A 25,846-nucleotide genomic window follows, 5' to 3' on the forward strand; every position below is an offset into this window, starting at 1 on the left:
TCCCATAAGATAACCCTTTGAAAAACCATTGTTGATTACAGGTAGAACCCTTTTGGTTATACTTTTCACAGAGGGTTTTACATGGAACCCAAAATGGTTCTACCTGGAACCAAAAAGGGTTCTCCTATGCTGACAGCCAAAGAACCCTTTTGGAACCCTTTTTTCCAAGAGTATAGTGATGATCCCAAGTGGTTGTAGTTATGGCTAAAGTTTTTTTGGACCCCACACTGTACCTCTGACACCCTGATGACTTACAGCAGACCAGCCACTTTAACAGACATGCAGTTCCACAGTGTGATTGTCTCTCACAGGAAGGGGTCCATTTTTTCTGTGTGGACATACCACCCATAACAGCCCAGTAAGAGGGTAGGGGTTTGGGGCACGTGCCAAGTGCCTTGCCAAAAACAATGAGCAGGGTGTTCTATTGAGTATAGTATGATGGAATCGTTCTCAAAACAAGGGTCTGGGCATACTGCCAAATTGCAGTACATGAACACAGAAATTGGTAATTAGAAAAGCACAAACATGGCCTCCCGAGTGGCAGTGCAGTGCTAGCTGTGCCACTAGAGATCCTGGTTCGAGTCCAGGCTCTGTCGCAGCCCGCCCTTCACCTCTTGCCCTTCTCGACCTTCACCTCTTGTGAGTCCGTATAGGAGTTGCAGCGATGGGACAGGACTGTAACTACCAATCGGATACCATGAAATTGAGGTTGAAAAAGGGGTAAAAAGAAAAAAAGAAAAGCACAAACATAAAAATGCCCATTACAATAGTTTAACATGCTCAATGTGTAGCCACAATTGAGAGAGAAAGAACTAGCAAGCGGGAGTGAGAAAGTGTGTGTGTGTGTGTGTGTGTGTGTGTGTGTGTGTGTGTGTGTGTGTGTGTGTGTGTGTGTGTGTGTGTGTGTGTGTGTGTGTGTGTGTGTGTGTGTGTGTGTGTGTGTGTGTGTGTGTGTGTGTGTGTGTGTGTGTGTGTGTGTGAGTCAATCACCACCTTCCGGAGACACCTGAAACCCCACCTCTTTAAGGAATACCTGGGATAGGATAAAGTAATCCTTCTAACCCCCCCTTAAAAGATTTAGATGCACTATTGTAAAGTGGTTGTTCCACTGGATATTATAAGGTGAATGCACCAATTTGTAAGTCGCTCTGGATAAGAGCGTCTGCTAAATGACTTAAATGTAAATGTAAATGTGTGTGTGTGTGTGTGTGTGCCCGCACAGAGAGATATTCATGTTAATAGAGTACAAACCATAGGGCATAGTTTTATAGTGACAAATCTAGAGGGTCCATATTTGAAAAACTGAAATGCCACCGGTCTTGAATCACCACAGACACAGTCATTAGCCAGCTGCCCATTGTTTAATATCACTTTGTCATTTCTTTACAGTTTCGTTATGATCTATTCATTTGTTCCAGTCCTTTGTGATCAATTTTTCAGTTAAGTTGTGGAGCCTCTTCACTGTGTTTGACTGGACTCAGAGATAAACAGACATGTGGTGTCTCTAGGAAACCTGTCCCTCTTTCACACGGAGGGAAGACCCCAAAAAGTAAAAAACAAGTCAAACATCTGAGGGCTTGAAAGGTTTGAAGGGGGGTCTGGGTTTAGCGATGATACTGTATCTTTCTATTATGACATATTATGGCAAGACAAGGACACAAGAAACATCTGCCGAATGTCTGGGACTTTCTACACAGACACTCAATACAGAAGGTTACAGACTTATTTAACACCCTGTAAAGGACATTTCATTACATCTCACATTCGCTTGACCCTGACCATATTTGATATACTTCATACAGTTTATGTTTTGGCTCACTGTACATCAAGGCAGATGGTTTTGTTATCAAGACCTAACAAGACTTCCAGAAGAACAAGCTTTTTTGCAGAAAACAAATAAATGAAATTGCTCACAAGGATACATATTTTCTGAAGCATATATAAAATAAAATAATGTGATTTGCACAATATGTTTTTTTTTTGTATCATGTATTTCCACTCAGAACATTGAAGGCTATAAGATTTTGACCACATACAACTCTAAATAGCCCCATCCACCCAGAGACCAAACAAACAGTGGGTCATCATAAGCAGTCCAGGTTTTCTTAGAGATCTATAAGTGTGTATGTGCGGGAATTATTCTCTTAAAAAATAACATGAACTTTACTTCCAGATCTATAAATCTATTGTAGAATCCTAAATCTCTCTAATAAACTGTCTGTGTAGCAAACCTTTTTTTACATCACTGTTCTCATCCTATTAGGGGAACTTCACTATCAACAAAATCATGTCAGTGCAATGGTGCAAAAACTCAATCTCACTCAGAACTACTCAGAGGCTGCATTGGGTTGCATTACGTTTGAGGATGATTCATCACCTGACTTCTCCAAACTTTGTCACTGTTTGCTGTAAACATGTCACAATAAAGTAACGTATCATTGGTTCTCCATTTGTGGTTTCTGTCTCTTCCTCTACTGGTTGCAGTAGATGGATGTGCAGCGAGGCCCAACCAACAACTTCAAAGAGGATGCTGAAATATATTCTAAGAGCAACCGTTTGTATATTGACAGCAGTCGACCAGTCAGATGTGCAATTCAAAGTCTCATCAAATGAAAAAAAGTGGTCATTTAACCCAGAGTAAGTAGGAAAACTACAAAGGTTTTATACGCCCCCACAGTCTCTGTTTTTAATCCTTTCCCTTGATGAACTTTAAGATGGCTGGGATGACCATTAACCTTCAGGCTTGGAGTTGTGTACCCTGTGTAATTGGACCATATCGCACTTCACAGAGTGTGACACAGCCTGACACAGTCTGCATATCTACACTCTAGACTCGTTGCTCATTGTCTGGGAGGAAGCTGTGGAGGGTTACATCATCTCCCCCCTCCTCGTCACTATCCAACTCTGTTCCAGGCAGCAGGGCTCCGTTGCTCTTGGGGATGTGGGGTCTCCAATGGGGACCATTGTCATCATGGAGCAGGGCAGAGATACACACCATCTCTGTGCCCTGATTGTTTGTGCCCACTCTGTAGCGATGCTTCCTGGAGGAATACTTGGTGCAGAGGATGATGCAGCTGACCATGAAGAAGGTGGCCATTGCAGCCAGGGAGGCAATGGCAATCAGACACTGGCTCACCAGACCATCCCGTCGGGTAGGAGAGCAGGGCAGACCCCCTCCCCCTGATGGATCTTTTTCAGAAGGTAAAGTTGTCATGGTGGTCGTTGTCTTGGTGATCAAGATGGGGACTTTCTCTGTTTTCATCTTGGGAATCAGGACCCCAGAAGAGGAGTTGGTAGAATTGTCAGTGGTTGAGATGGGTGGAAAAGTGGTTGAGAAAGTCTCATTGGTGGAGGATGAGAAATTGGTAGAGCTAGGCCCTGGGGTAGAGGATGAGACAATGGTAAAGCTAGACCCTGAGGTGGCGGATGAGACAATGGTAGAGCTAGGCCCTGGGGTAGAGGATGAGACAATGGTAAAGCTAGGCCCTGGGGTGGAGGATGAGACAATGGTAGAGCTAGGCCCCGGGGTGGAGGATGAGACAATGGTAGAGCTAGGCCCTGGGGTGGAGGATGAGACATTGGTGGAGAAAGGTCCAGAGATGGAGGAGGGCCCAGTGGTGGTGGACACATCAGATGTTGTGTTAAGTTCTGTGATGGAGGACCAGATGGTAGAGTTGGGAGTGGTGGTGGACAAGAGGTCAGATGTGCTAGATGGCCCATGGGAAGAGGACGTCTGGCTGGTGGGTTGGTTGGTGGTGAGGGGAGATGGGGTTGTACCTGATGAGGTGGTCATTGCTAAGGGAGAAAGGGTTGGACCCAAGCTGGTCATCATGGTTGCCTCTGAGGTGTTAGCACCCACAGTAATGGCACCACCTAACTCACGGGTACTGCTGTTGTTCATCACCGTATGGGTTTCCACCATAGAAGAACCACTCTTTTGTGTTACTGCTGTATTGATTCTCATCTTACTGCCTCTGTCTTCTGTGAGTGTGAAGTTCTGAGATCCCTCAGAATACAACAGAAACAGGCTCCACAACAGAACAGGATACACCTTGTTATACCATGACATCATGGTGCCAACTCTGAAATGAGAAATCAGAACACACATTACTGCTTGTATGTAGTATGCTATTGGATATCAAATTATATCCGAAGATCTGTTGCGATATGGCAGGGGCGTCAGGACACTAGCGGTTCTGGCCCCCCTAAATGTGGAGTATGAAATAATTTTTACATAACTCATTTTTGCTATCGTTCTTTTTTTTACATACGTTGTTAGACAGTGGCAACGATGATGATTATGAACATGGTCTTTTGCCTGCTAATGCCTGCAATGCAGTGAAGAAAACGATATGACAACAATAACGTCTAATGTAACTGGCCCCTCTAACAGTACAACTGGCCCCAGCTTGGCCCCCCCAGTTGAAATGGTCAAGAACCGCCACTGCGTCAGGAAGCAGACTATCAATGCTGATGTGGAATGCAACTAATGGATGTTCTAACTGGCCTAAGGAAACTGTTGTTTGTGACAAAGCGACATGCCACTGTGGGTGGTGACATCGTCAGCATGTCATGGTGAAACAGTATGTTACTCATAACTAGCACCACAGCCACGTAACGGATGAAACAGGAACTCAAAGGCATCATAGGCTTAATAATGAGACTTAAAGTATGTATTATTATTTGCAAACAATTCTGGTAGCATCAATAAAATACAAATAATAATTTTAAAGAATAAAACAAATCTGAAGCACCTCAAGAAAAGCAAAAATCTTCAAACTCTGGAACCAATGAAAAAGGCAGATTTTACACTCAACATCCAGTATTGAAAACCTCTCTATTGTCCCAGGCACTTACTGTCAGTAATTCTTAAGTCTTACCTCACTGATGGGGAAGTGTAGTAGAAGACGTGGAAGGATAGGAGGCTCAAATTGGTGATGCTGGAGTTAAGCACATGCTGACATGCCTTGACGAGCTGATGGTAGAGGCACAACAGAGCTCTCTACCTGATATGAAGAAACAGGAAATGCACACTGTTCTGCAGAAGTTACATTTTTCACTTCGACTCAAGTGTGAAACTGACAAGTCCAGAGATGCCTTGAGGTTTGTTACCTTTCCCTCATTTGAAATGGTTCAGGGGATAATCTGATTCAATTTGCAGTGCATTTATGGACAGTCTTTATTTTGTATTAATTCATTTTTATTTTTTTATTTTAAGGGAAAACATATTGAGACCTAGGTCTCTTTTACAAATGTGCCCTGTAACAAAGTAAATATACACATTATACCCAAACATATACAGATTAAAATACAAAAATACTGTCATGGGAAGCACAATTAAAACATCACAAATCACCCAGAAACCCTGTTACATTCCTCCAGAAAAAAGTCCCCAATCAATACATTACATTTCCGAAATGGCACCAGAACATCAAGATGAAATGTAGTTTGTGCTCTAAGAATGTGGAACTCAGAGAGCTACATTCAGCAGACATTTATCCACACAATAGTAGATCATGAATTACATCCCAAAATCCACCCAATTCACAGTCCATATCATACTTTGGAAAATATCAAAGTTTCTTAAGGTCCTCTCTCTCATATGATAGTTGAAGTGGGTTAGACATGGAATTATTAACAGAAGTGTCTGAGGCGCTGAGTCATATTTAAGTGGAATGGTTGTGTCTCAGATTTTTCCCTCTATGGTAGACGCTAGATGTCTGGAGTCTGATCATGAAGAACATGTGGTGCTTGGGAGAGTTACACTGTAAACTACATACCTCCTGTAACCAGCATCATTGCTGTGCAGTGCAAACTACAGACCTCCTGTAACCAGGCTCATTGCTGTGCAGTGTACACTACAGACCTCCTGTAACCAGCATCATTGCTGTGCAGTGCAAACTACAGACCTCCTGCAACCAGGCTCATTACTGTGCAGTGCAAACTACAGACCTCCTGCAACCAGGCTCATTACTGTGCAGTGTACACTACAGACCTCCTGTAACCAGGCTCATTACTGTGCAGTGCAAACTACAGACCTCCTGCAACCAGGCTCATTACTGTGCAGTGTACACTACAGACCTCCTGTAACCAGGCTCATTACTGTGCAGTGCAAACTACAGACCTCCTGTAACCAGGCTCATTACTGTGCAGTGCAAACTACAGACCTCCTGTAACCAGGCTCATTGCTGCTCAGTGCAAACAACAGACCTCCTGTGGAAATGTGGCAGCAAGTATTGAAACCTGTCTCCATGGAAACCACCACATCCTGTTCTCGTCTTGTGAGTCATTTGTGAACCAGCTCCTTTGAGTACTCAGATGTTGCTCTGGACTCTAACCCCCTTCACAGAGGTAGTTGTCTCAGGGATAATGGATTAATCACAACCACTAGTTTAGTTGCAGGCTGAAATACTTTTCTTGGTATAGGCTTACTTCATCACACTACATCACACAATGCATGACACGTAAAGCAAAATATTCTTGTCTGCATGGAGTTTGAGCACTATATTCGCTAAATTGTCAGACTGATAATAAACATGACATTTGATCCATTAAAAACAAATTATATTTCCCCCACAGAATCTAAACTGTTCAAAATGTTATTTTGCAAAGACAGCATAGGAATTTGATACTCCAGAATTTTAACACACAACATAAAGTTGAGTAGCCACACAAAGCCAGCTACAAAAGAGGACATTTATCCCACAGTGACCTTCAAACTGTCCGTTTTCCCAGCAAAGGATTTTAGGTGGTGGGTGGTCAAGAGAGAGGAAATACAGGAGTGAAATGTGTGCTAGTAAGCCTTTCAGTAATCCTTATCCATTAACTCATGTAGATGCTATATCAGTAGGTAACATATCCCCAAAAAACAAGTTCCCACCAAATCCACTTAATCTTCCTTGAACTGTTATCCCTCTACTTCTAGCCTTTCATCTAACTCCATCTAATCTACAAAATCCGCATAGTTCACGTTCATCCCCTCATCCACCCACTGGTTGCCAGTGTGTCCGGATGCCAGACACAGCCCCTCTGACCCCTCTTCCCTCCACGCTGTGTGATGAGAACAGCCCCCAACCAGAAGCACAGTAGCTGCAGCCTATCTGGACAGGAAGCCCGGAGCAGAAAATGACTTTATGGGCCCGCCAAAGCAATGAAAACCCCTACTCCATGGTTTAAATGTTCCACCCCCCCCTCCCCCCTCTAGACTGTGCCACTGGCACTCTGCTGATGGAACAAAGGATCTTTCATGATTGTACATAAGACTAATTACTGGATCTTGAATTGTCCTGATTCTCATTTATGATAATTTCAGATTATGTGGAATTATCAAAAGATATTATGATATGCTGTATATTCACATAATGGTTTCTAAAATCCCACTTGAGATCTGTCTATCAGACTGTGCATTGCTCTGCCGGTTTCAGTGTGTGAATCATTTCATTCAAGCCAGGAAGACAGGCAGAGGTGAAAAAGGTAGAAAGAGAAGTTAGCGCAAACAAAGAATAAGGGATTTATTGTGGAGAAGACATTTCCATGTGTAAAATCTTTATTGCATGCACCTTACTACATGAACTAGATGGTTGAGTGAAATAAATGCTGAGAGAGGTCCCTTTCCAATGCCACAACATGCACCGGAGAGGGTGACCTCAGATTGAGCCCTAATACCCTCCGCAGCGTGACAGAGGCACCACTACATTTATACCAGCGAGATCTGCAGTTTACGCCACTGCCTCCCGACACCCCCACAGTTAAAATCTACACCCAGAAGATCTAACAGTATCGTCAGACTTCCTTCACATTTAGTGACCTGATGCTTAATACGAGCAGCTGGCGTGGCGGAAAAATTCTGATTTCTTTCTCTTTCTTTTGCAACAGTAACAGCTATAGTTGGTTCAAAGATAATCCTTCTCTTTGCCGAAATCATTCTATTACCCTATAGTCTGTAACTGGAATGCAAAACAGGAGAAAAGACATAATAAATGAAAACCCACACCCACACATTTTTTTTGGCAGCACAAAAATCAAGGGAATATGGCAATACTGGTGGCTACATACTATTGTTGAGAGTATTGCACTAAGTACAAACTTCCCATCAGAATGTTCTTGACCACAATTTAAAACAATAACAAAATGGTAAGACTTTTCCATCAACCAAAAAATGGCAGTTATTTAAATGCGTTTCATCCCCAGTAAAAAGGTGGACTATGAATTGCAACAGTTTTTTCTCTAAGTATTTTAGAAGAAAGTGTGAGGGGTAGACATGATAAAAAACAAAGTTCATCTTGGAATGTGTGCTTGGGATCGTCGCTGGGAAGATTCCAAGCGGAATGATGAAGCCGAATTCTCAAATTTTGGCAGTGACTGGCCCTGTTCACTTGATTATCTCCCAATCAATGAATGGTCCTGAGCGGGGGCTGAGTCTCAGATGGCGACCTTGGACATCTGGTCCTCCAGTTTGGCAATTCGACGGTCCTGAAGGGTGACGAGGTCCCTGAGCGACTTGACCTCTCGCAGTAGCTCCTCCAGTTTCCCTTCATTTTGCTGCAATAAAGCATAGAAAGGGCAACCAGTTAAATAATGACAAGATATATTGTTTCACAAACCATTTGGTGGCTAAAATGACTTAACAGAAAATGATTCAGTACTGTTCTGATATCAATCGTTGAGAATCAAATCTATTCACTGTGTCCCTGCAGCTGATTTTCTTAGTTTATCTTAACACATCTTGTCTATTGCCTGTGTTAAAAGTACAGTTTTATTCACTATATTGTCTTAATATAGCTTGACAGTTGTTACTGAAAGTGTCCAGTCCTACTCACTATAGACGGATGTGGAGAGGCCTTGCTCTCAGCAGGCGAGGTGTTTGCTGCTTTCTTGGCTGGCTTGCCCTCCAAGACATTAGACTTCTTGACCACCTTGAGGTCGCGGTTCTTGCCGGGGACATAGCCGTTTTTCAGGGAGATCAGGATGGGCTCGCCATTCTTCCCATCAAACCAGTCCTCTGCCTCGATGGCACAATCTGGTCCTGCTGTGTCCGGGTACAGGTCATCCTGGAACAGGTCCGACTGAATGTGTGGGATGGAGAGAGGGAAAGACAATGGTATCAGTTAGGATTGTACTCTAGTCAGTGGTGATAATCTATTCTTAATATTGCCCGATTTGAACAACAATTGCACTCTTTTCTACAGCATCAATGTCTTCAACGTAAAAAAATATTCAAAGAGTAAAAGAAAGACAAACCTTTCGGGGGACTGTCATAATGATTGGCTCACATTTTCTCTCATGTAGTTTATAAAACCTGCAAGTAAAATAGACAAAACATGATGAGGATGTACAGCCACAGAATCAAAGGCATTAGGACTGTTCTCTCAAATACTGCAACATGTCCTCCCTCTAATGGACAAAAGGAGAAGGTCTCAAAGCCATCACACTTTGAGTGCATGGTTGTTACCTGGCAATCTCGCACTTGTTGACATCCAGTCCTCGTTTGGGCATGTAGCCCATACCTCGCTGGGGCTCCTTGCTGGAGAAGGTGTTGAGGTAGTGCACGAATGGAGCCTCGTCCGTTATCTCAAAGTACCGGATGCTACTGTCACCCTGAACATAGGAGAGGTTACTGTTAAAACCTGTGAAATCCTCCCAGAAAGACCGAAGTCACACTAATCCTCTATCCAGATGGAGACAATATTGGGTTTGGGGGATAAGACAGGGACTTAGGAAATACAATACATATCTAACAAGTATATCATCCTCACCTTCCCACACAGGTACACTACGCTGGTGTCTGCGTCATAGAAGGGCAGCAACACTCCATTACTGGTGTCCAGCTCGTGGACTGATATTGGCTCCTCCATGCTTTTCTGTCAACACAAAACATACATTTCATGTGGTTACTTTAACTATACATTCATGTATATACTACCTCAATTGGGCCGACCAACCAGTGCTCCCGCACATTGGCTAACCGGGCTATCTGCATTGTGTCCCGGCACCCACCACCCGCCAACCCCTCTTTTACGCTACGGCTACACTCTGTTCATCATATATGCATAGTCACTTTAACCATATCTACATACATCAACCACCATGACTAACCGGTGTCTGTATGTAGCCTCACTACTTTTATAGCCTCGCCACTGTATATAGCCTGTCTTTTTACTGTTGTTTTATTTCTTTACTTACCTATTGTTCACCTAACACCTTTTTTGCACTATTGGTTAGAGCCTGTAAGTAAGCATTTCATTTCACCTGTTGTATTTGGCGCACGTGACAAATAAACTTTGATTTGATTTAGATAAGGATTTGTGCATCTATGAGTGCATGAATGTCTGTCTGTATGTGTATAATAAATAATCATTTGGTGGGTGCTTATATTTGTCCTATTTTACACGTGTGAATTGAGAATGTGTTTTTTTGCATATTCCAACTCTCCCATTTTTTTTGCATATCCCAACTCTCCCGGAGACACCCTCGGAGAGTGGGGTCACAGCCAGGGTCTGCCATTTTTAACGGCGACCCTGGAGCAATTAGGGTTAAGTGCCTTGCTCAAGGGCACATCGACAGATTTCCATGTGTGTGTGTCCGTGTGGGTCTGGATGGGAGGTGACATACGGGGTTCCAGAGGGCTAGCTGCCGCTCGCTCATGCGGCTGAAGCCGGTGGTGAAGATGTTTCCGTCAGCCAGGAAGATGGCTCTCATGGGCCGTGCTCCATCGTGGGCCTTGTCCTTCTCCTGAAACACAACACATCTATCAGAGAGGATCGCATGTTTCAGCACCAATGACGTGTGTGTGTGTGTGTTGGTAGGAGTGTCTGTGTGTGTGAGAGACAAGCCAACATACAGTGGCTTGCGAAAGTATTCACCCCCTTAGCATTTTTCCTATTTTGTTGCCTTACAAAGTGGAATTAAAATAGATTTTGGGGGGGATTTGTGTCACTTGATTTACACAACATGCCTTCCACTTTGAAGATGCAAACAATTTTTTATTGTGAAACAGACAAGAAATGAGAGAAGAAAAAAAAAGGTCAATACTTTGTAAAACCATCCTTCGCAGCAATTACAGCTGCAAGTCTCTAGGGGTATTGGCACATCTAGCCACTGTGATTTTTGCCCATTCTTCAAGGTAAACTGCTCCAGCTCCTTCAAGTTGGATGGGTTCCGCTGGTGTACAGCAATCTTTAAGTCAGACCACAGATTCTCAATTGGATTGACTAGGCCATTCCAAGACATTTAAATGTTTCTCCTTAAAAAAAAAAAAAAAACACTCAAGTGTTGCTTTAGCAGTATGCTTAGGGTCATTGTACTGCTGGAAGGTGAACCTCCGTCCCACTCAAATGTCTGAAAGACAAACAGGTTTCCCTCCATTTAGCGCTACCCATCATTCCTTCAATTCTGACCAGTTTCCCAGTCCCTGCCGATGAAAAACATCCCCACAGCACGATGCTGCCACCACCATGCTTCACTGTGGGGATGAAGTTCTCGGGGTGATGAGAGGTGTTGGGTTTGCACCAGACATAGCATTTTCCTTGATGGCCAAAAAGCTCAATTTTAGTCTCATCTGACCAGAGTACCTTCTTCCATATGTTTTGGGAGTCTCCCATATGCCTTTTGGCGAACACCAAACGTGTTTGCTTATTTTTTTCTTTAAGCAATGGCTTTTTTAGCCACTCTTCCATAAAGCCCAGCTCTGTGGAGTGTACAGCTTAAAGTGGTCCTATGGACAGATACTCCAATCTCCGCTGCGGAGATTTGCAGCTTCTTCAGGGTTATCTTCGGTCTCTTTGTTGCCTCTCTAATCAATGCCCTCCTTGCCTGGTCCATGAGTTTTGGTGGGCGGCCCTCTCTTGGCAGGTTTGTTGTGGTGCCATATCCTTTACATTTTTTAATAATGGATTTAATGGTGCTCTGTGGGATGTTCAAAGTTCCTGATATTTTTTTATAACCCAACCCTGATCTGTACTTCTCCACAACTTTGTCCCTGACCTGTTTGGAGAGCTCCTTGGTCTTCATAGTGCCGTTTGCTTGGTGGTACCCCTTGCTTAGTGTTGTTGCAGGCTCTGGGGCCTTTCAGAACAGGTGTATATATACTGAGATCATGTGACAGATCATGTGACACTTAAATAAAGTTCACCTGTGTGCAATCTAACTAATTATGTGACTTCTGAAGGTAATTGGGGGGAAAAAATTGGGGAAAGAAATTCTAGATCACCTATACTCCACACACAAAGATGCGTACAAAGCTCTCCCTCCATTTGGTAAATCCGACCACAACTCTATCCTCCTGATTCCTGCTTACAAGCAAAAATTAAAGCAGGAAGCACCAGTGACTCGGTCTATAAAAAAATGGTCAGATGAAGCAGATGCTAAACTACAGGACTGTTTTGCTATCACAGACTGGAACATGTTCCGGGATTCTTCCGATGACATTGAGGAATACACCACATCAGTCACTGGCTTTATCAGTAAGTGCATTGAGGACGTCGTCCCCACAGTGACTGTACGTACATTCCCCAACCAGAAGCCATGGATTACAGGCAACATTCGCACTGAGCTAAAGGGTAGAGTTGCCGCTTTCAAGGAGCGGGACTCTAATCCGGAAGCTTACAAGAAATCCCGCTATGCCCTGCGACGAACCATCAAACAGGCAAAGCGTCAATACAGGGCTAAGATTGAATCATACTACACCGGCTCCGACGCTTGTCGGATGTGGCAGGGCTTGCAAACTATTACAGACTACAAAGGGAAGCACAGCCGCGAGCTGCCCAGTGACACGAGCCTAACAGACGAGCTAAATCACTTCTATGCTCGCTTTGAGGCAAGCAACACTGAGGCATGCATGCTGTTCCGGACGACTGTGTGATCCCGCTCTCCGTAGCCGACGTGAGTAAGACCTTTAAACAGGTCAACATACACAAGGCTGAGGGGCCAGACGGATTACCAGGACGTGTGCTCCGGGCATGTGCTGACCAACTGGCAGGTGTCTTCACTGACATTTTCAACATGTCCCTGATTGAGTCTGTAATACCAATATCAAGCAGACCACCATAGTCCCTGTGCCCAAGAACACAAAGGCAACCTGCCTAAATGACTACAGACCCGTAGCACTCACGTCCGTAGCCATGAAGTGCTCTGAACAGCTGGTCATGGCTCACATCAACACCATTATCCTAGAAACCTTAGACCCACTCCAATTTGCATACCGCCCAAACAGATCCACAGATGATGCAATCTCTATTGCACTCCACACTGCCCTTTCCCACCTGGACAAAAGGAACACCTATGTGAGAATGCTATTCATTGACTACAGCTCAGCGTTCAACAGCATAGTACCCTCAAAGCGCATCACTAAGCTAAGGAACCTGGGACTAAACACTTCCCTCTGCAACTGGATCCTGGACTTCCTGACGGGCCACCCCCAGGTGGTGAGGGTAGGTAGCAACACATCTGCCACGCTGATCCTCAACACTGGAGCTCCCCAGGGGTGCGTGCTCAGTCCCGTCCTGTACTCCCTGTTCACCCACGACTGTATGGCCAGGCACGACTCCAAAACCATCATTAAGTTTGCAGATGACAACAGTGGTAGGCCTGATCACTGACAACGACGAGACTGACCACCTCCCTATAGGCTGAGACCTGGCCGGGTGGTGCCAGAATAACAACCTATCCCTCAACGTAACCAAGACTAAGGAGATGATTGTGGACTACAGGAAAAGGAGCACCGAGCACGTCCCCATTCTCATGACGGGGCTGTAGCACCCTCGACAACTACTATGATTATTATTATTTGACCATGCTGGTCATTTATGAACATTTTAACATTTTAACATTTTGACCATGTTCTGTTATAATATCCACCCTGCACAGCCAGAAGAGGACTGGCCACCCCTCATAGCCTGGTTCCTCTCTAGGTTTCTTCCTAGGTTTTTGGCCTTTCTAGGGAGTTTTTCCTAGGGAGTTTTTCCTAGCCACCGTGCTTCTTTCACATGCTTTGCTTGCTGTTTGGGGTTTTAGGCTGGGTTTCTGTACAGCACTTTGAGAATATCAGCTGATGTACGAAGGGCTATATAAAAATAAATTTGATTTGATTTAGTGGAGCAGGTTGAGAGCTTAAAATTTCTTGGTGTCCACATCAACAACAAACACACCAAGACAGTCATGAAGAGGGCACGACAAAGCCTATTCCCCCTCAGGAAACTAAAAAGACTTGGCATGGGTCCTGAGATCCTCAAAAGGTTCTACAGCTGCAACATCGAGAGCATCCTGACTGGTTGCATCACTGCCTGGTACGGCAATTGCTCGGCCTCTGACCGCAAGGCACTTCAGAGGGTAGTGCGTACAGCCCAGTACATCACTGGGGCTAAGCTGCATGCCATCCAGGACCTCTACACCAGGCGGTGTCAGAGGAAGGCCCTAAAAATTGTCAAAGACCCCAGCCACCCCAGTCATAGACTGTTCTCTCTACTACCGCATGGCAAGCGGTACCGGCATGCCAAGTCTAGGACAAAAAGGCTTCTCAACAGTTTTTACCCCCAAGCCATAAGACTCCTGAACAGGTAACCAAATGGTTACCCGGACTATTTGCATTGTGTGCACATACTACCTCAATTGGCCCGACCAACCAGTGCTCCCACACATTGGCTAACCGGGCTATCTGCATTGTGTCCCACCACCCGCCAACCCCTCTTTTTACGCTACTGCTACTCTCTGTTCATCATATATGCATAGTCACTTTAACCATACCAACATGTACATACTACCTCAATAAGTCTGACTAACCGATGTCTGTATATAGCCTTGCTACTCTTATTTTCAAATGTCTTTTTACTATTGTTTTATTTACTTAAAACATTTTTTTTTTTTTATCTCACTTCACCAATTTGGACTATTTTCTGTATGTCCATTGCATGAAATCCAAATAAAAATCAATTTAAATTACAGGTTGTAATGCAACAAAATAGGAAAAACGCCAAGGGGGTGAATACTTTCGCAAGGCACTGTATCTCCCCCAGAGTCCCCAGCCCACTCACAGCCACAATCTTCTCCTTGCGGGGGTCAATGACACGGATATTCTTGTCCTTGCAGGCGGTGCAGATGAGGGCTCCATTGCGGCTCCAGCAGGCGCTGAAGATGACGTCAGGGTGCATGTCCTCCAGCTGGATCATGGCCTCGCCCGTCCCTACGTTCCAGATGATGATCAGGTTGTCACAGCCTGGTGGGACAGACAAAAAAAAAGTCAAAATCCACATGCCACAGCCTCGTAGCAGAGTACAGTTCCACAGTAGAGTGGAAAAGATATAAAATGCCTTATATTCTGAGAGCTGTTGTGACAAATTAACTCCCCGCTGAAAGTGCCATACTCCTGCAGACACTATACTCAGTGTGAAAGCAGAGTATTAAACCTGTATCTACCTGCACTCATGAGGACGTTGCGGGCCGTGGGGTGCCAGGTGACGATGCCCACCCTCTTCGAGTGTCCCTCCAACACCACCACAGGCTCAGCCAGCGGGGTGACCAGCCCATTCTCTGGGATCTGCCACACCTGGAGACAGCGAGAGATTAAGTTAGTCATGATGCCATTGCCTTCTACTTATTTATAGCCATTTTCTAATTTATAAAACTACGGACATGAACAAACAAGAGGTGAATTCTCCTCAACCCCTTGAGAGAATCAGCCTTTGCTAGATGTCAGTAATGTTAGCAGGATGTACTAACAGTGTTTAGTCTAAGGGTGGCAGCAGAGAGCTGATGGGGGCAGAAACAAGGATGGGAAAGGAATAAGTTCTGCATAACATTTCATGTTTCACCTGCATAACATATGTTTCAGAGAGCAGACCTTTCTAAAATATTTTAGTATTCCATCTTTAAGGTCTATCATATAAAATACATTTAGATCAAATATTGTATGGACCCTTCTGTGGACTTGTCCGTGTCTTGCTGCAGAGATTATTTATTTGTCTAAGACCAAATAAGGACACAAGACATTCTGATAGGATGACCTCACTGCTCCACCATCCACTTATGGCTGTGGATCCGATAACGCTATGACACATGCTTTGTGTATAGAGCACACCAGGGAGGCTAAGGTTGCAGCACTAGCATGTGCAGTACACTGACAGACCCAGACAGGGCTATTGATCATAGTCTTCTTAAGAGATGTCACAGAGTTCACTGCAAAAAATCTATAGGGGTAAAGAGCTTTCCTTTATTATGTAAGGTGCACCCACAGAGTCCGAACATGTGAGGTAGGTAGGTATTCATACCTGGGCCAAGACAGCATCTTGAACATAGGGTCACCATTTTAAAGATGTAAGCAGTGAAAACTGGCTGTACGTACCATGACTGTGCAGTCCTCTGAGCCGCTGGCGATGACATGGTCATTGTGAGGGCACCAGTCGATGTCCAGGACAGGTCCCGTATGACCACATACTGTTGGGTAGGCCTTGTCTATGCGACCTGTCTGGAGAGAGAAAGAGGAGGTTCAGTATGACTGTTGGAGATCAGTAACAAAGACGGGAGAAACGGTGAACTGTGAGCCCCCTAGTCCTACTGGCAAAGACCAAGGGTTGGCTTGTGAAGGAATAAAAATACAACATTAGGTGAAAGGGCATCTACATACAGTTGAAGTCGGAAGTTTACATACACTTAGGTTGTAGTCATTAAAACTCGTTTTTCAACCACTCCAAAAATGTCTTGTTAACAAAGTACAGTTTTGGCAAGTCGGTTAGGACATCTACATTGTGCATGACGAGTAATATTTCCAACAATTGTTTACAGACAGATTATTTCACTTAAAATGCACTGTATCACAATTCCAGTGGGTCAGAAGTTTACATAAAGTTCACTGTGTCTTTAAACAGCTTGGAAAATTCCAGAAAATGATGTCATGACTTTAGAAGCTTCTGATAGGCTATTTGTCATAATTTGAGTCAATTGGAGGTGTACCTGTGGATGTATTTCAAGGCCTACCTTCAAACTCAGTGCCTCTTTGCTTGACATCATGGGAAAATCAAAAGAAAATCAGCCAAGACCTCAGAAAATTGTTGACCTCCACATGTCTGGTTCATCCTTGGGAGCAATTTCCAAAACGCCTTAAGGTACCACATTCGTCTGTACAAACAATAGTATGCAAGTATAAACACCATGGGACCACGCAGCCGTCATACCGCTCAGGATGGAGACGCGTTCTGTCTCCTAGAGATGAACATACTTTGGTGTGAAAAGTGCAAATCAATCCCAGAACAACAGCAAAGGACCTTGTGAAGATGCTGGAGGAAACAGGTACAAAAGTATCTATATCCACAGTAAAACGAGTCCTATATCAACATAACTTGAAAGGCCGCTCAGCAAGGAAGAAGCTACTGCTCCAAAACCGACATAAAAAAGCCAGACTACGGTTTGCAACTGCACATTGGGACAAAGATCGTACTTTTTGGAGAAATGTCCTCTGGTCTGATGAAACAAAAATAGAACCGTTTGGCCATAATGACCATCATTATGATTGGAGGAAAGCCGAAGAACACCATCCCAATCGTGAAGCACAAGGGTGGCAGCATCATGTTGTGGGGGTGCTTTGCTGCAGGAGGGATTGGTGCACTTCACAAAATAGATGGCATCATGAGGTAGGAAAATTATGTGGATATATTGAAGCAACATCTCAAGACATCAGTCAGGAAGTTAAAGCTTGGTCGCAAATGGGTCTTCCAAATGGACAATGACCCCAAGCATACTTCCAAAGTTGTGGCAAAATGGCTTAAGGACAACAAAGTCAAGGTATTGGAGTGGCCATCACAAAGCCCTGACCTCAATCCTATAGAAATGTTGTGGGCAGATCTGAAAAAGCGTGTGTGAGCAAGGAGGCCTACAAACCTGACTCAGTTACACCAGCTCTGTCAGGAGGAATGGGCCAAAATTCACCCAAGTTATTGTGGGAAGTTTGTGGAAGGCTACCTGAAATGTTTGACCCAAGTTAAACAATTTAAAGGCAATGCTACCAAATACTAATTGAGTGTATGTAAACTTCTGACCCACTGGGAATGTAAAAGCTGAAATAAATTATTCTCTATTATTCTGACATTTCACATTCTTAAAATAAAAGTGGTGATCCTAACTGACCTAAGACAGGGAATTATTACTAGGATTAAATGTCAGGGATTGAAAAACTGAGTTTAAATGTATTTGGCTAAATTGTATGTAAACTTCCGACTTCAACTGTATACACACATGCTCTACTCCAGCATTTCCCTAGATAACGTTTTTAGCAGTGGTGGCAAAGGTTGTGGAAAGGGTGTGGGGGGGGGGGGGGGTCACGGAGGCCATGGCCAATTCTGTGTTCTTAGGCTAAAACATTATGACAAAATCAATGGGAACCCCAAACGGGGCCCCTGGGCGTGTGCCCTGAGTAACCGGCCGGTAATCCAGCCATGCCAAAAGTATATCTAAATTCATTCTTCACTTTCATTGGTTTCATCATTTAAAATTATCATTTGGTGATTTCTTGTTTTCAAAGTTGATAAAAACAATATATAGGTAAATTATATTTTCTACAAACTTTGTCTGGTTTTAGTCATGAAAGTGTTTTTCCATCCCAAAAAACGCATTTAAAAAATGTTGGGTGTGGCGGCAACTATTTAGCAAATGAATACTGGGGAAACACAGTACTCTCTGAGACAATATACAGTGCCTTCGGAAAGTATTCAGACCCCTTAACTTTTTACACATTTTGTTAGGTTACAGCCTTAATCTAAAATGTATTAAATAGTCCCCCCCCCCCCATCATCAATCTACACACAATACCCTATAATGACAAAGCAAAACAGGTATTTAGAAATGGTTACTAATTTAATACAAAAAATATAGAAATATTACATTTACATAAGTATTTCAGACCCTTTACTCAGTACTTTGTTGAAGCACCTATGGCAGCGATTACAGCCTGGAGTCATCTTGGGTATGACGCTACAAGCTTGGCACACCTGTATTTGGGGAGTATCTCCCATTCTTCTCTGCAGATCCTCTCAAGCTCTGTTAGGTTGAATGGGGAGCGTTGCTGCACAGCTATTTTCAGGTCTCTCCAGAGATGTTCGATCAGGTTCAAGTCCGGGGTCTGGTTGGGCCACTCAAGGACATTCAGAGACTTGTCCCGAAGCCACTCCTGCTTTGCTTTTTTTATTTCACCTTTATTTAACCAGGTAGGCCAGTTGTGAACAAGTTCTCATTTACAACTGTGACCTGGCCAAGATAAAGCAAAGCAGTGCGACAAACAACAACACAGAGTTACACATGGGATAGACAAACGTACTGTCAATAACAATAGAAAAAAAAGAAGAAAATATATGTACAGTGTGTGCAAATGTAGAAGAGTAGGGAAGTAGGCAAATAGGCCATAGAAGTGAAATAATTACAATTTAGCATTAATACTGGAGTGATAGATGTGCAGATGATGATGTGCAAGTAGAGATACTGGGGTGCAAAAGAGCAAGAGGGTAAGTAATAATATGGGGATGATGTAGTTGGGTGTGCCATTTACAGATTGGCTGTGTACAGGTACAGTGCTCTGACAGCTGATGCTTAAAGTTGGAGAGGGAGATAGAAGACTCCAGCTTCAGAGATTTTTGCAATTCGTTACAGTCACTGGCAGCAGAGAACTGGAAGGAAAGGCGGCCAAAGAAAGTGTTGGCTTTGGGGATGACCAGTGAAATATACCTGCTGGAGCGCGTGCTACGGGTGGGTGTTGCTATGGTGACCAGTGATCTGAGATAAGGCGGAGCTTTACCTAGCAAAGACTTATAGATGACCTGGAGCCAGGGGGTTTGGCGACGGATATGAAGTGAGGGCCAGCCAACGAGAGCATACAGGTCGCAGTGGTGGGTAGTATATGGGGCTTTGGTGACAAAACGGATGGTACTGTGATAGCAAACTGGATATAGTCTGAGTAGAGTGTTGGAGGCTATTTTGTAAATGACATCGCCGAAGTCAAGGATCGGTAGGATAGTCAGTTTTACGAGGGTATGTTTGACAGCATGAGTGAAGGAGGCTTTGTTGTGAAATAGGAAGCTGATTCTAGATGTAATTTTGGATTGGAGATGCTTAATGTGAGTCTGGAAGGAGACTTTACAGTCTAACCAGACACCTAGGTATTTGTAGTTGTCCACATATTCTAGGTCAGAACCGTCCAGAGTAGTGATGCTAGTCGGGCGGGAGGGTGCGGGCAGAAATCGGTTGAAGAGCATGCACTTAGTTTTACTAGCATTTAAAAGCAGTTGGAGGCCACGGAAGAAGTGTTATACAGCGTTTAAGCTCGTTTGGAGGTTTGTTAGCAGTGTCCAAAGAAGGACCAGATGTATACAGAATGGTGTCGTCTGCGTAGAGGTGGATCAGAGGATCACCAGCAGCAAGAGCGACATCATTGATATATACAGAGAACTGAGTCGGCCCGAGAATTGAACCCTGTGGCACCCCCATAAAGACTGCCAGAGGTCCGGACAACAGGCCCTCGGATTTGACACACTGAACTCGATCTGAGAAGTACTTGGTGAACCAGGCGAGGCAGTCATTTGAGAAGCCAAGCCTATTGAGTCTTCCGATAAGAATGCGGTGATTGACAGAGTCGAAAGCCTTGGCCAGGTTGATGAAGATGGCTGCACAGTACTGTTTTTTATCGATAGAGGTTATGATATCGTTTAGGACCTTGAGCGTGGCTGAGGAGCACCCATGACCAGCTCGGAAACCAGATTGCATAGTGGAGAAGGTACGGTGGGATTCAAAATGGTCGGTGATCTGTTTGTTAACTTGGCTTTTGAAGATTTTAGAAAGGCAAGGCAGGATGGAATTAGGTCTATAACAGTTTGGGTCTAGAGTGTCTCCCCCTTTGAAGAGGGGGATGACCACAGCAGCTTTCCAATCTTTGGGGATCTCAGACGATACGAAAGAGAGGTTGAACAGGCTAGTAATAGGGGTTGCAACAATTTCGCAGGATAATTTTAGAAAGAGAGGGTCCAGATTGTCTAGCCCAGCTGATTTGTAGGGATCCAGATTTTGCAGCTCTTTCAGAACATCAGATGGATTTGGGCGAAAGAGAAGCGGGGGGGACAAGTTGCTGCAGGGGGTGCTGAGATGTTGGTCGGGGTAGCCAGATGGAAAGCATGGCCAGCCGTGGAGAAATGCTTATTGAAATGATCGATTATCGTGGATTTATCGGTGGTGACAGTGTTTCCTATCCTCAGTGCAGTGGGCAGCTGGGAGGAGGTGCTCTTCTTCTCCATGGACTGTACTTTTTGGAATTAGTGCTACAGGATGCAAATTTCTGTTTGAAAAAGTTAGCTTTCCTAACTGACTGAGTATATTGGTTCCTGACTTCCCTGAAAAGTTGCATATCACGGGGGCTATTCGATGCTAATGCAGAACGCCACCAGATGTTTTTGTGCTGGTCAAGGGCAGTCAAGTCTGGGGTGAACCAAGGACTATATCTGTTCTTAATTCTACATTTTTTGAACGGGGCATGCTTATTTAAGATGGAGAGGAAAGCACTTTTGAAGAACAACCAGGCATCCTCTACTGACAGGATGAGGTCAATATCCTTCCGGGATACCCGGGCCAGGTCGATTAGAAAGGCCTGCTTGCTGAAGTGTTTTAGGGAGCGTTTGACAGTGATGAGGGGTGGTCGTTTGACCGCAGACCCATTACGCACGCAGGCAATAAGGCAGCGATCGCTGAGATCCTGGTTGAAAAACAGCAGAGGTGTATTTAGAGGGCAAGTTGGTCAGGATGATATCTAAGAGGATGCCCATGGTTACAGATTTAGGGTTGTACCTGGTAGGTTCCTTGATAATTTGTGTGAGATTGAGGGCATCTCAAATCAAATTTTATTGGTCACATACAAAATGGTTAGTAGATGTTAATGCGAGTGTAGCGAATTGCTTGTGCTTCTAGTTCCGACCATGCAGTAATGTCTAACAAGTAATCTAACAATTTCACAACAACTACCTTATACACACACAAGTGTAAAGGAATGAATAAGAATATGTATATATAAATATATGGATGCGCGATGGCCGAACGGCATTGGCAACATGCAGTAGATGGTATAGAGTACAGTATATACACATATGAGATGAGTAATGAAGGGTATGTAAACATTGTTTAAAGTGACTAGTGATACATTTATTAGATCCAATTTTTTATTATTAAAGTGGCTAGAGATTTGAGTCAGTATGTTGGCAGCAGCCACTCAATGTTAGTGATGGCTGTTTAACAGTCTGATGGCCTTGAGATAGAAGCTGTTTTTCAGTCTCTCGGTCCCCGCTTTGATGCACCTGTACTGACCTCGCCTTCTGGATGATAGCGGGGTGAGCAGGCAGTGGCTCGGGTGGTTGTTGTCCTTGATGATCTTTTTGGCCTTCCTGTGACATCGGGTGGTGTAGGTGTCCTGGAGGGCAGGTAGTTTGCTCCCGGTGATGAGTTGTGCAGACCTCACTACCCTCTGGAGAGCCTTATGGTTGTGGGCGGAGCAGTTGCCGTACCAGGCGGTGATACAGCCCGACAGGATGCTCTCGATTGTGCATCTGTAAAAGTTTGTGAGTGTTTTTGGTGACAGGCAAATTTCTTCAGCCTCCTGAGGTTGAAGAGGCACTGTTGTGCCTTCTTCACCACGCTGTCTGTGTGGGTGGACCATTTCAGTTTGTCCGTGATGTGTCTGCCGAGGAACTCAAAACTTTCCACCTTCTCCACTACTGTCCAGTCGATGTGGATAGGTGGGTGCTCCCTCTGCTGTTTCCTGAAGTCCACGATCATCTCCTTTGTTTTGTTGATGTTGAGTGTGAGGATATTTTCCTGACACCACACTCCGAGGGCCGTAACCTCCTCCCTGTAGGCCGTCTCGTCGTTGGTAATCAAGCCTACCACTGTAGTGACGTCTGCAAACTTGATGATTGAGTTGGAGGCGTGCATGGCCACGCAGTCATGGGTGAACGGAGTACAGGAGAGGGCTGATAACGCACCCTTGTGGGGCCCCAGTGTTGAGGATCAGCGGGGTGGAGATGTTGTTTCCTACCCTCACCACCTGGGGGCATCCCGTCAGAAAGTCCAGGACCCAGTTGCACAGGGCAGGGTCGAGACCCAGGGTCTCAAGCTTAATGATGAGTTTGGAGGGTACTAGGTTGTTGACTGCTGAGCTGTAGTCGATGAACAGCATTCTTACATAGGTATTCCTCTTGTCCAGGTGGGTTAGGGCAGTGTGCAGTGTGATTGCGCCGTCTGTGGACCTGTTGGGGCGGTAAGCAAATTGGAGTGGGTCTAGGGTGTCAGGTAGGGTGGAAGTGATATGATCCTTGACTAGTCTCTCAAAGCACTTCATGATGACGGAAGTGAGTGCTACGGGGCGATAGTCGCTTAGCTCAGTTACCTTAGCTTTCTTGGGAACAGGAACAATGGTGGCCCTCTTGAAGCATGTGGGAACAGCAGACTGGGATAGGGATTGATTGAATATGTCCGTAAACACACCAGCCAGCTGGTCTGCGCATGCTCTGAGGACGCGGCTAGGGATGCCGTCTGGGCCGGCAGCCTTGCGAGGGTTAACACGTTTAAATGTTTTACTCACATCGGCTGGGGTGAAGGAGAGCCCGCAGGTTTTGGTAGCGGGCCGTGTAAGTGGCACTGTATTGTCCTCAAAGCGAGCAAAGAAGTTGTTTAGTTTGTCTGGGAGCAAGACATCGGGGTCCGTGACGGGGCTGGTTTTCTTTTTGTAGTCCGTGATTGACTGTAGACCCTGCCACATACCTCTCGTGTCTGAGCCGTTGAATTGCGACTCCACTTGGTCTCTATATTGATGTATAGCTTGTTTGATTTCCTTGCGGAGGGAATAGCTACACTGTTTGTATTCGGTCATGTTTCCGGTCGCCTTGCCCTAATTAAAAGCAGTGGTTCGCGCTTTCAGTTTCGCACGAATGCTGCCATCAATCCACGGTTTCTAGTTGGGGAAGGTTTTAATAGTCGCCGTGGGTACAACGTCACCGATGCACTTGCTAATAAACTCGCTCACCGAATCAGCATATACATCAATGTTGTTGTTCGACGCTATCGGGAACATATCCCAGTCCACGTGATCGAAGCAATCTTGAAGCGTGGAACCAGATTGGTCTGACCAGTGTTGAACAGACCTGAGCACGGGCGTTTCCTGTTTTAGTTTCTGTCTATAGGCTGGGAGCAACAAAATGGAGTTGTGGTCAGATTTGCCGAAAGGAGGGGGAGGGAGGGCTTTGTATGCGTCGCGGAATTTAGAGTAACAATGATCCAGAATTTTGCCAGCCCGGGTCGCGCATTTGATATGCTAGAAAAATTTAGGGAGCCTTGTTTTCAGATTAGCCTTGTTAAAATCCCCAGCTACAATAAATGCAGCCTCAGGATATGTGGTTTCCAGTTTACATAGAGCCCAATGAATTTCTTTCAGGGCCGTCGGGGTGTCTGGGGGGGATATACATGACTGTGATTATAATTGATGAGAATTCTCTTGGTAGATAATGCAGTCGGCATTTGATTGTAAGGAATTCTAGGTCAGATGAACAAAAGGACTTGAGTTCCTGTATGTTGTTATGATCACACCACTACTCGTTAATCATATGGCATACACCCCCCAGCCCTTCTTCTTACCAGAGAGTTGTTTGTTTCTGTCGGCGAGATGCATGAAGAAACCAGGTGGCTGTACCGACTAACGTATCCCGAGTGAGCCATGTTTCCGTGAAACAGAGAATGTTACAATTTCTGTCTCTCTGGAAGGCAACCCTTGCTCGGATTTCGTCTACCTCGTTGTCAAGAGACTGGACATTGACGAGTAGTATACTCTGGGGTGGTGGGCGATGTGCCCGTCTACGGAGCCTGACCAGAAGACCGCTCCGTCTGCCCCTTCTGCGGCGCCGTTGTTTTGGGTCGCCTGCTGTATCCGATCCATTGCATCTAGCTTAGATTGTAGGACGGCCGGGGTGTCCCAAGTTTATGTCACCTAACAGTACGAACTCTGACGATAGATGTGGGGCGATCAATTCACATATGGTGTCCAGGGCACAGGTGAGGGCTGAAGGGGGTCTATAACAAGTGGCAACGGTGAGTGACTTATTTCTGGAAAGGTGGATTTTTAAAAGTAGAAGCTCAAATTGTTTGGGCACAGACCTGGATAGCATGACAGAACTCTGCAGGCTCTCTCTGTAGTAGATTGCAACTCCACCCCCTTTGGCAGTTCTATCTTATCGGAAAATGTTATAGTTAGGGATGGAAATTTCTGGATTTTGGGTGGCCTTCCTAAGCCAGGATTCAGACATGGCTAAGACATTCGGGTTGGTGGAGTGTGCTAAAGCAGTGAATAAAACAAAAACTTAGGGAGGCGGCTTCTAAAGTTAACATGCATGAAACCAAAAACCAGAGGTTTTGTCTCTAGAGACACCATTTAAGCCAGGTGCAGTCACCGAATCAGCAATAGACAAGGCATATTTACATTAGGGAGAGGCATGTGTAGCCGAGTCATCATAGGGTCCAGTGAGTAGCTAGGCGAGCTGGAGGCATGGTGATTCAGACAGCTAGCAGGCCGGGGCTAGCAGATGGGCCTCAGGTGGACGTCGCAATGGGAGAGCCTGTTGAAACCCCCTCGGATGGTTACGTCGGCAGACCAGTCGTGATGGATCGGCGGGGCTCCATGTCGGCAGCAAAGGGTCCAGGCCAGGCCAATTGGCAAAAGAGGTATTGAAGTCCTGGAATTGTCTGATGGATCTCTTCGGCTAGCCGGGAGATGGGCCTAGCTCCAGGCTAACTGGTGCTTGCTTCGGGACAGAGACTTTAGCCAGGAGTAGCCACTCGGATAGCA

General features: G+C 44.9%; 2 protein-coding genes across 3 annotated transcripts in view; both read right to left on the minus strand.

The window, feature by feature from the left end:
* Positions 1 to 1,342: 1,342 nt before the first annotated feature.
* LOC106568211 (uncharacterized) lies at positions 1,343 to 5,035 on the minus strand. Its single transcript, XM_014138357.3, has 2 exons — positions 4,881 to 5,035; positions 1,343 to 4,082 (listed from the first exon to the last, which is right to left on the minus strand). The coding sequence occupies exon 2, from the start codon at positions 4,070 to 4,072 to the stop codon at positions 2,828 to 2,830; it is 1,245 nt and encodes a 414-aa protein (XP_013993832.2). The 5' UTR covers positions 4,073 to 4,082; positions 4,881 to 5,035; the 3' UTR covers positions 1,343 to 2,827.
* A 2,451-nt stretch (positions 5,036 to 7,486) lies between these two features.
* LOC106568201 (coronin-1C-A) overlaps positions 7,487 to 25,846 on the minus strand; it is a 34,915-nt gene continuing 16,555 nt past the window's right edge. For both annotated transcript variants that reach the window (XM_014138329.3, XM_014138331.3), the window contains exons 3-11: positions 16,334 to 16,456; positions 15,409 to 15,538; positions 15,027 to 15,208; positions 10,612 to 10,731; positions 9,756 to 9,860; positions 9,452 to 9,597; positions 9,241 to 9,298; positions 8,820 to 9,065; positions 7,487 to 8,541 (exon numbers count right to left, since the gene is read on the minus strand). In XM_014138329.3, coding sequence (XP_013993804.2) covers positions 8,422 to 8,541; positions 8,820 to 9,065; positions 9,241 to 9,298; positions 9,452 to 9,597; positions 9,756 to 9,860; positions 10,612 to 10,731; positions 15,027 to 15,208; positions 15,409 to 15,538; positions 16,334 to 16,456 — 1,230 coding nt within the window. In that variant the 3' untranslated portion in view covers positions 7,487 to 8,421. The remainder of the gene's footprint in view (positions 8,542 to 8,819; positions 9,066 to 9,240; positions 9,299 to 9,451; positions 9,598 to 9,755; positions 9,861 to 10,611; positions 10,732 to 15,026; positions 15,209 to 15,408; positions 15,539 to 16,333; positions 16,457 to 25,846) is intronic.

This window comes from Salmo salar, chromosome 13, assembly GCF_965601325.2.
Source record: "Salmo salar chromosome 13, fSalSal1, whole genome shotgun sequence".
NCBI lineage: Eukaryota > Metazoa > Chordata > Actinopteri > Salmoniformes > Salmonidae > Salmo > Salmo salar.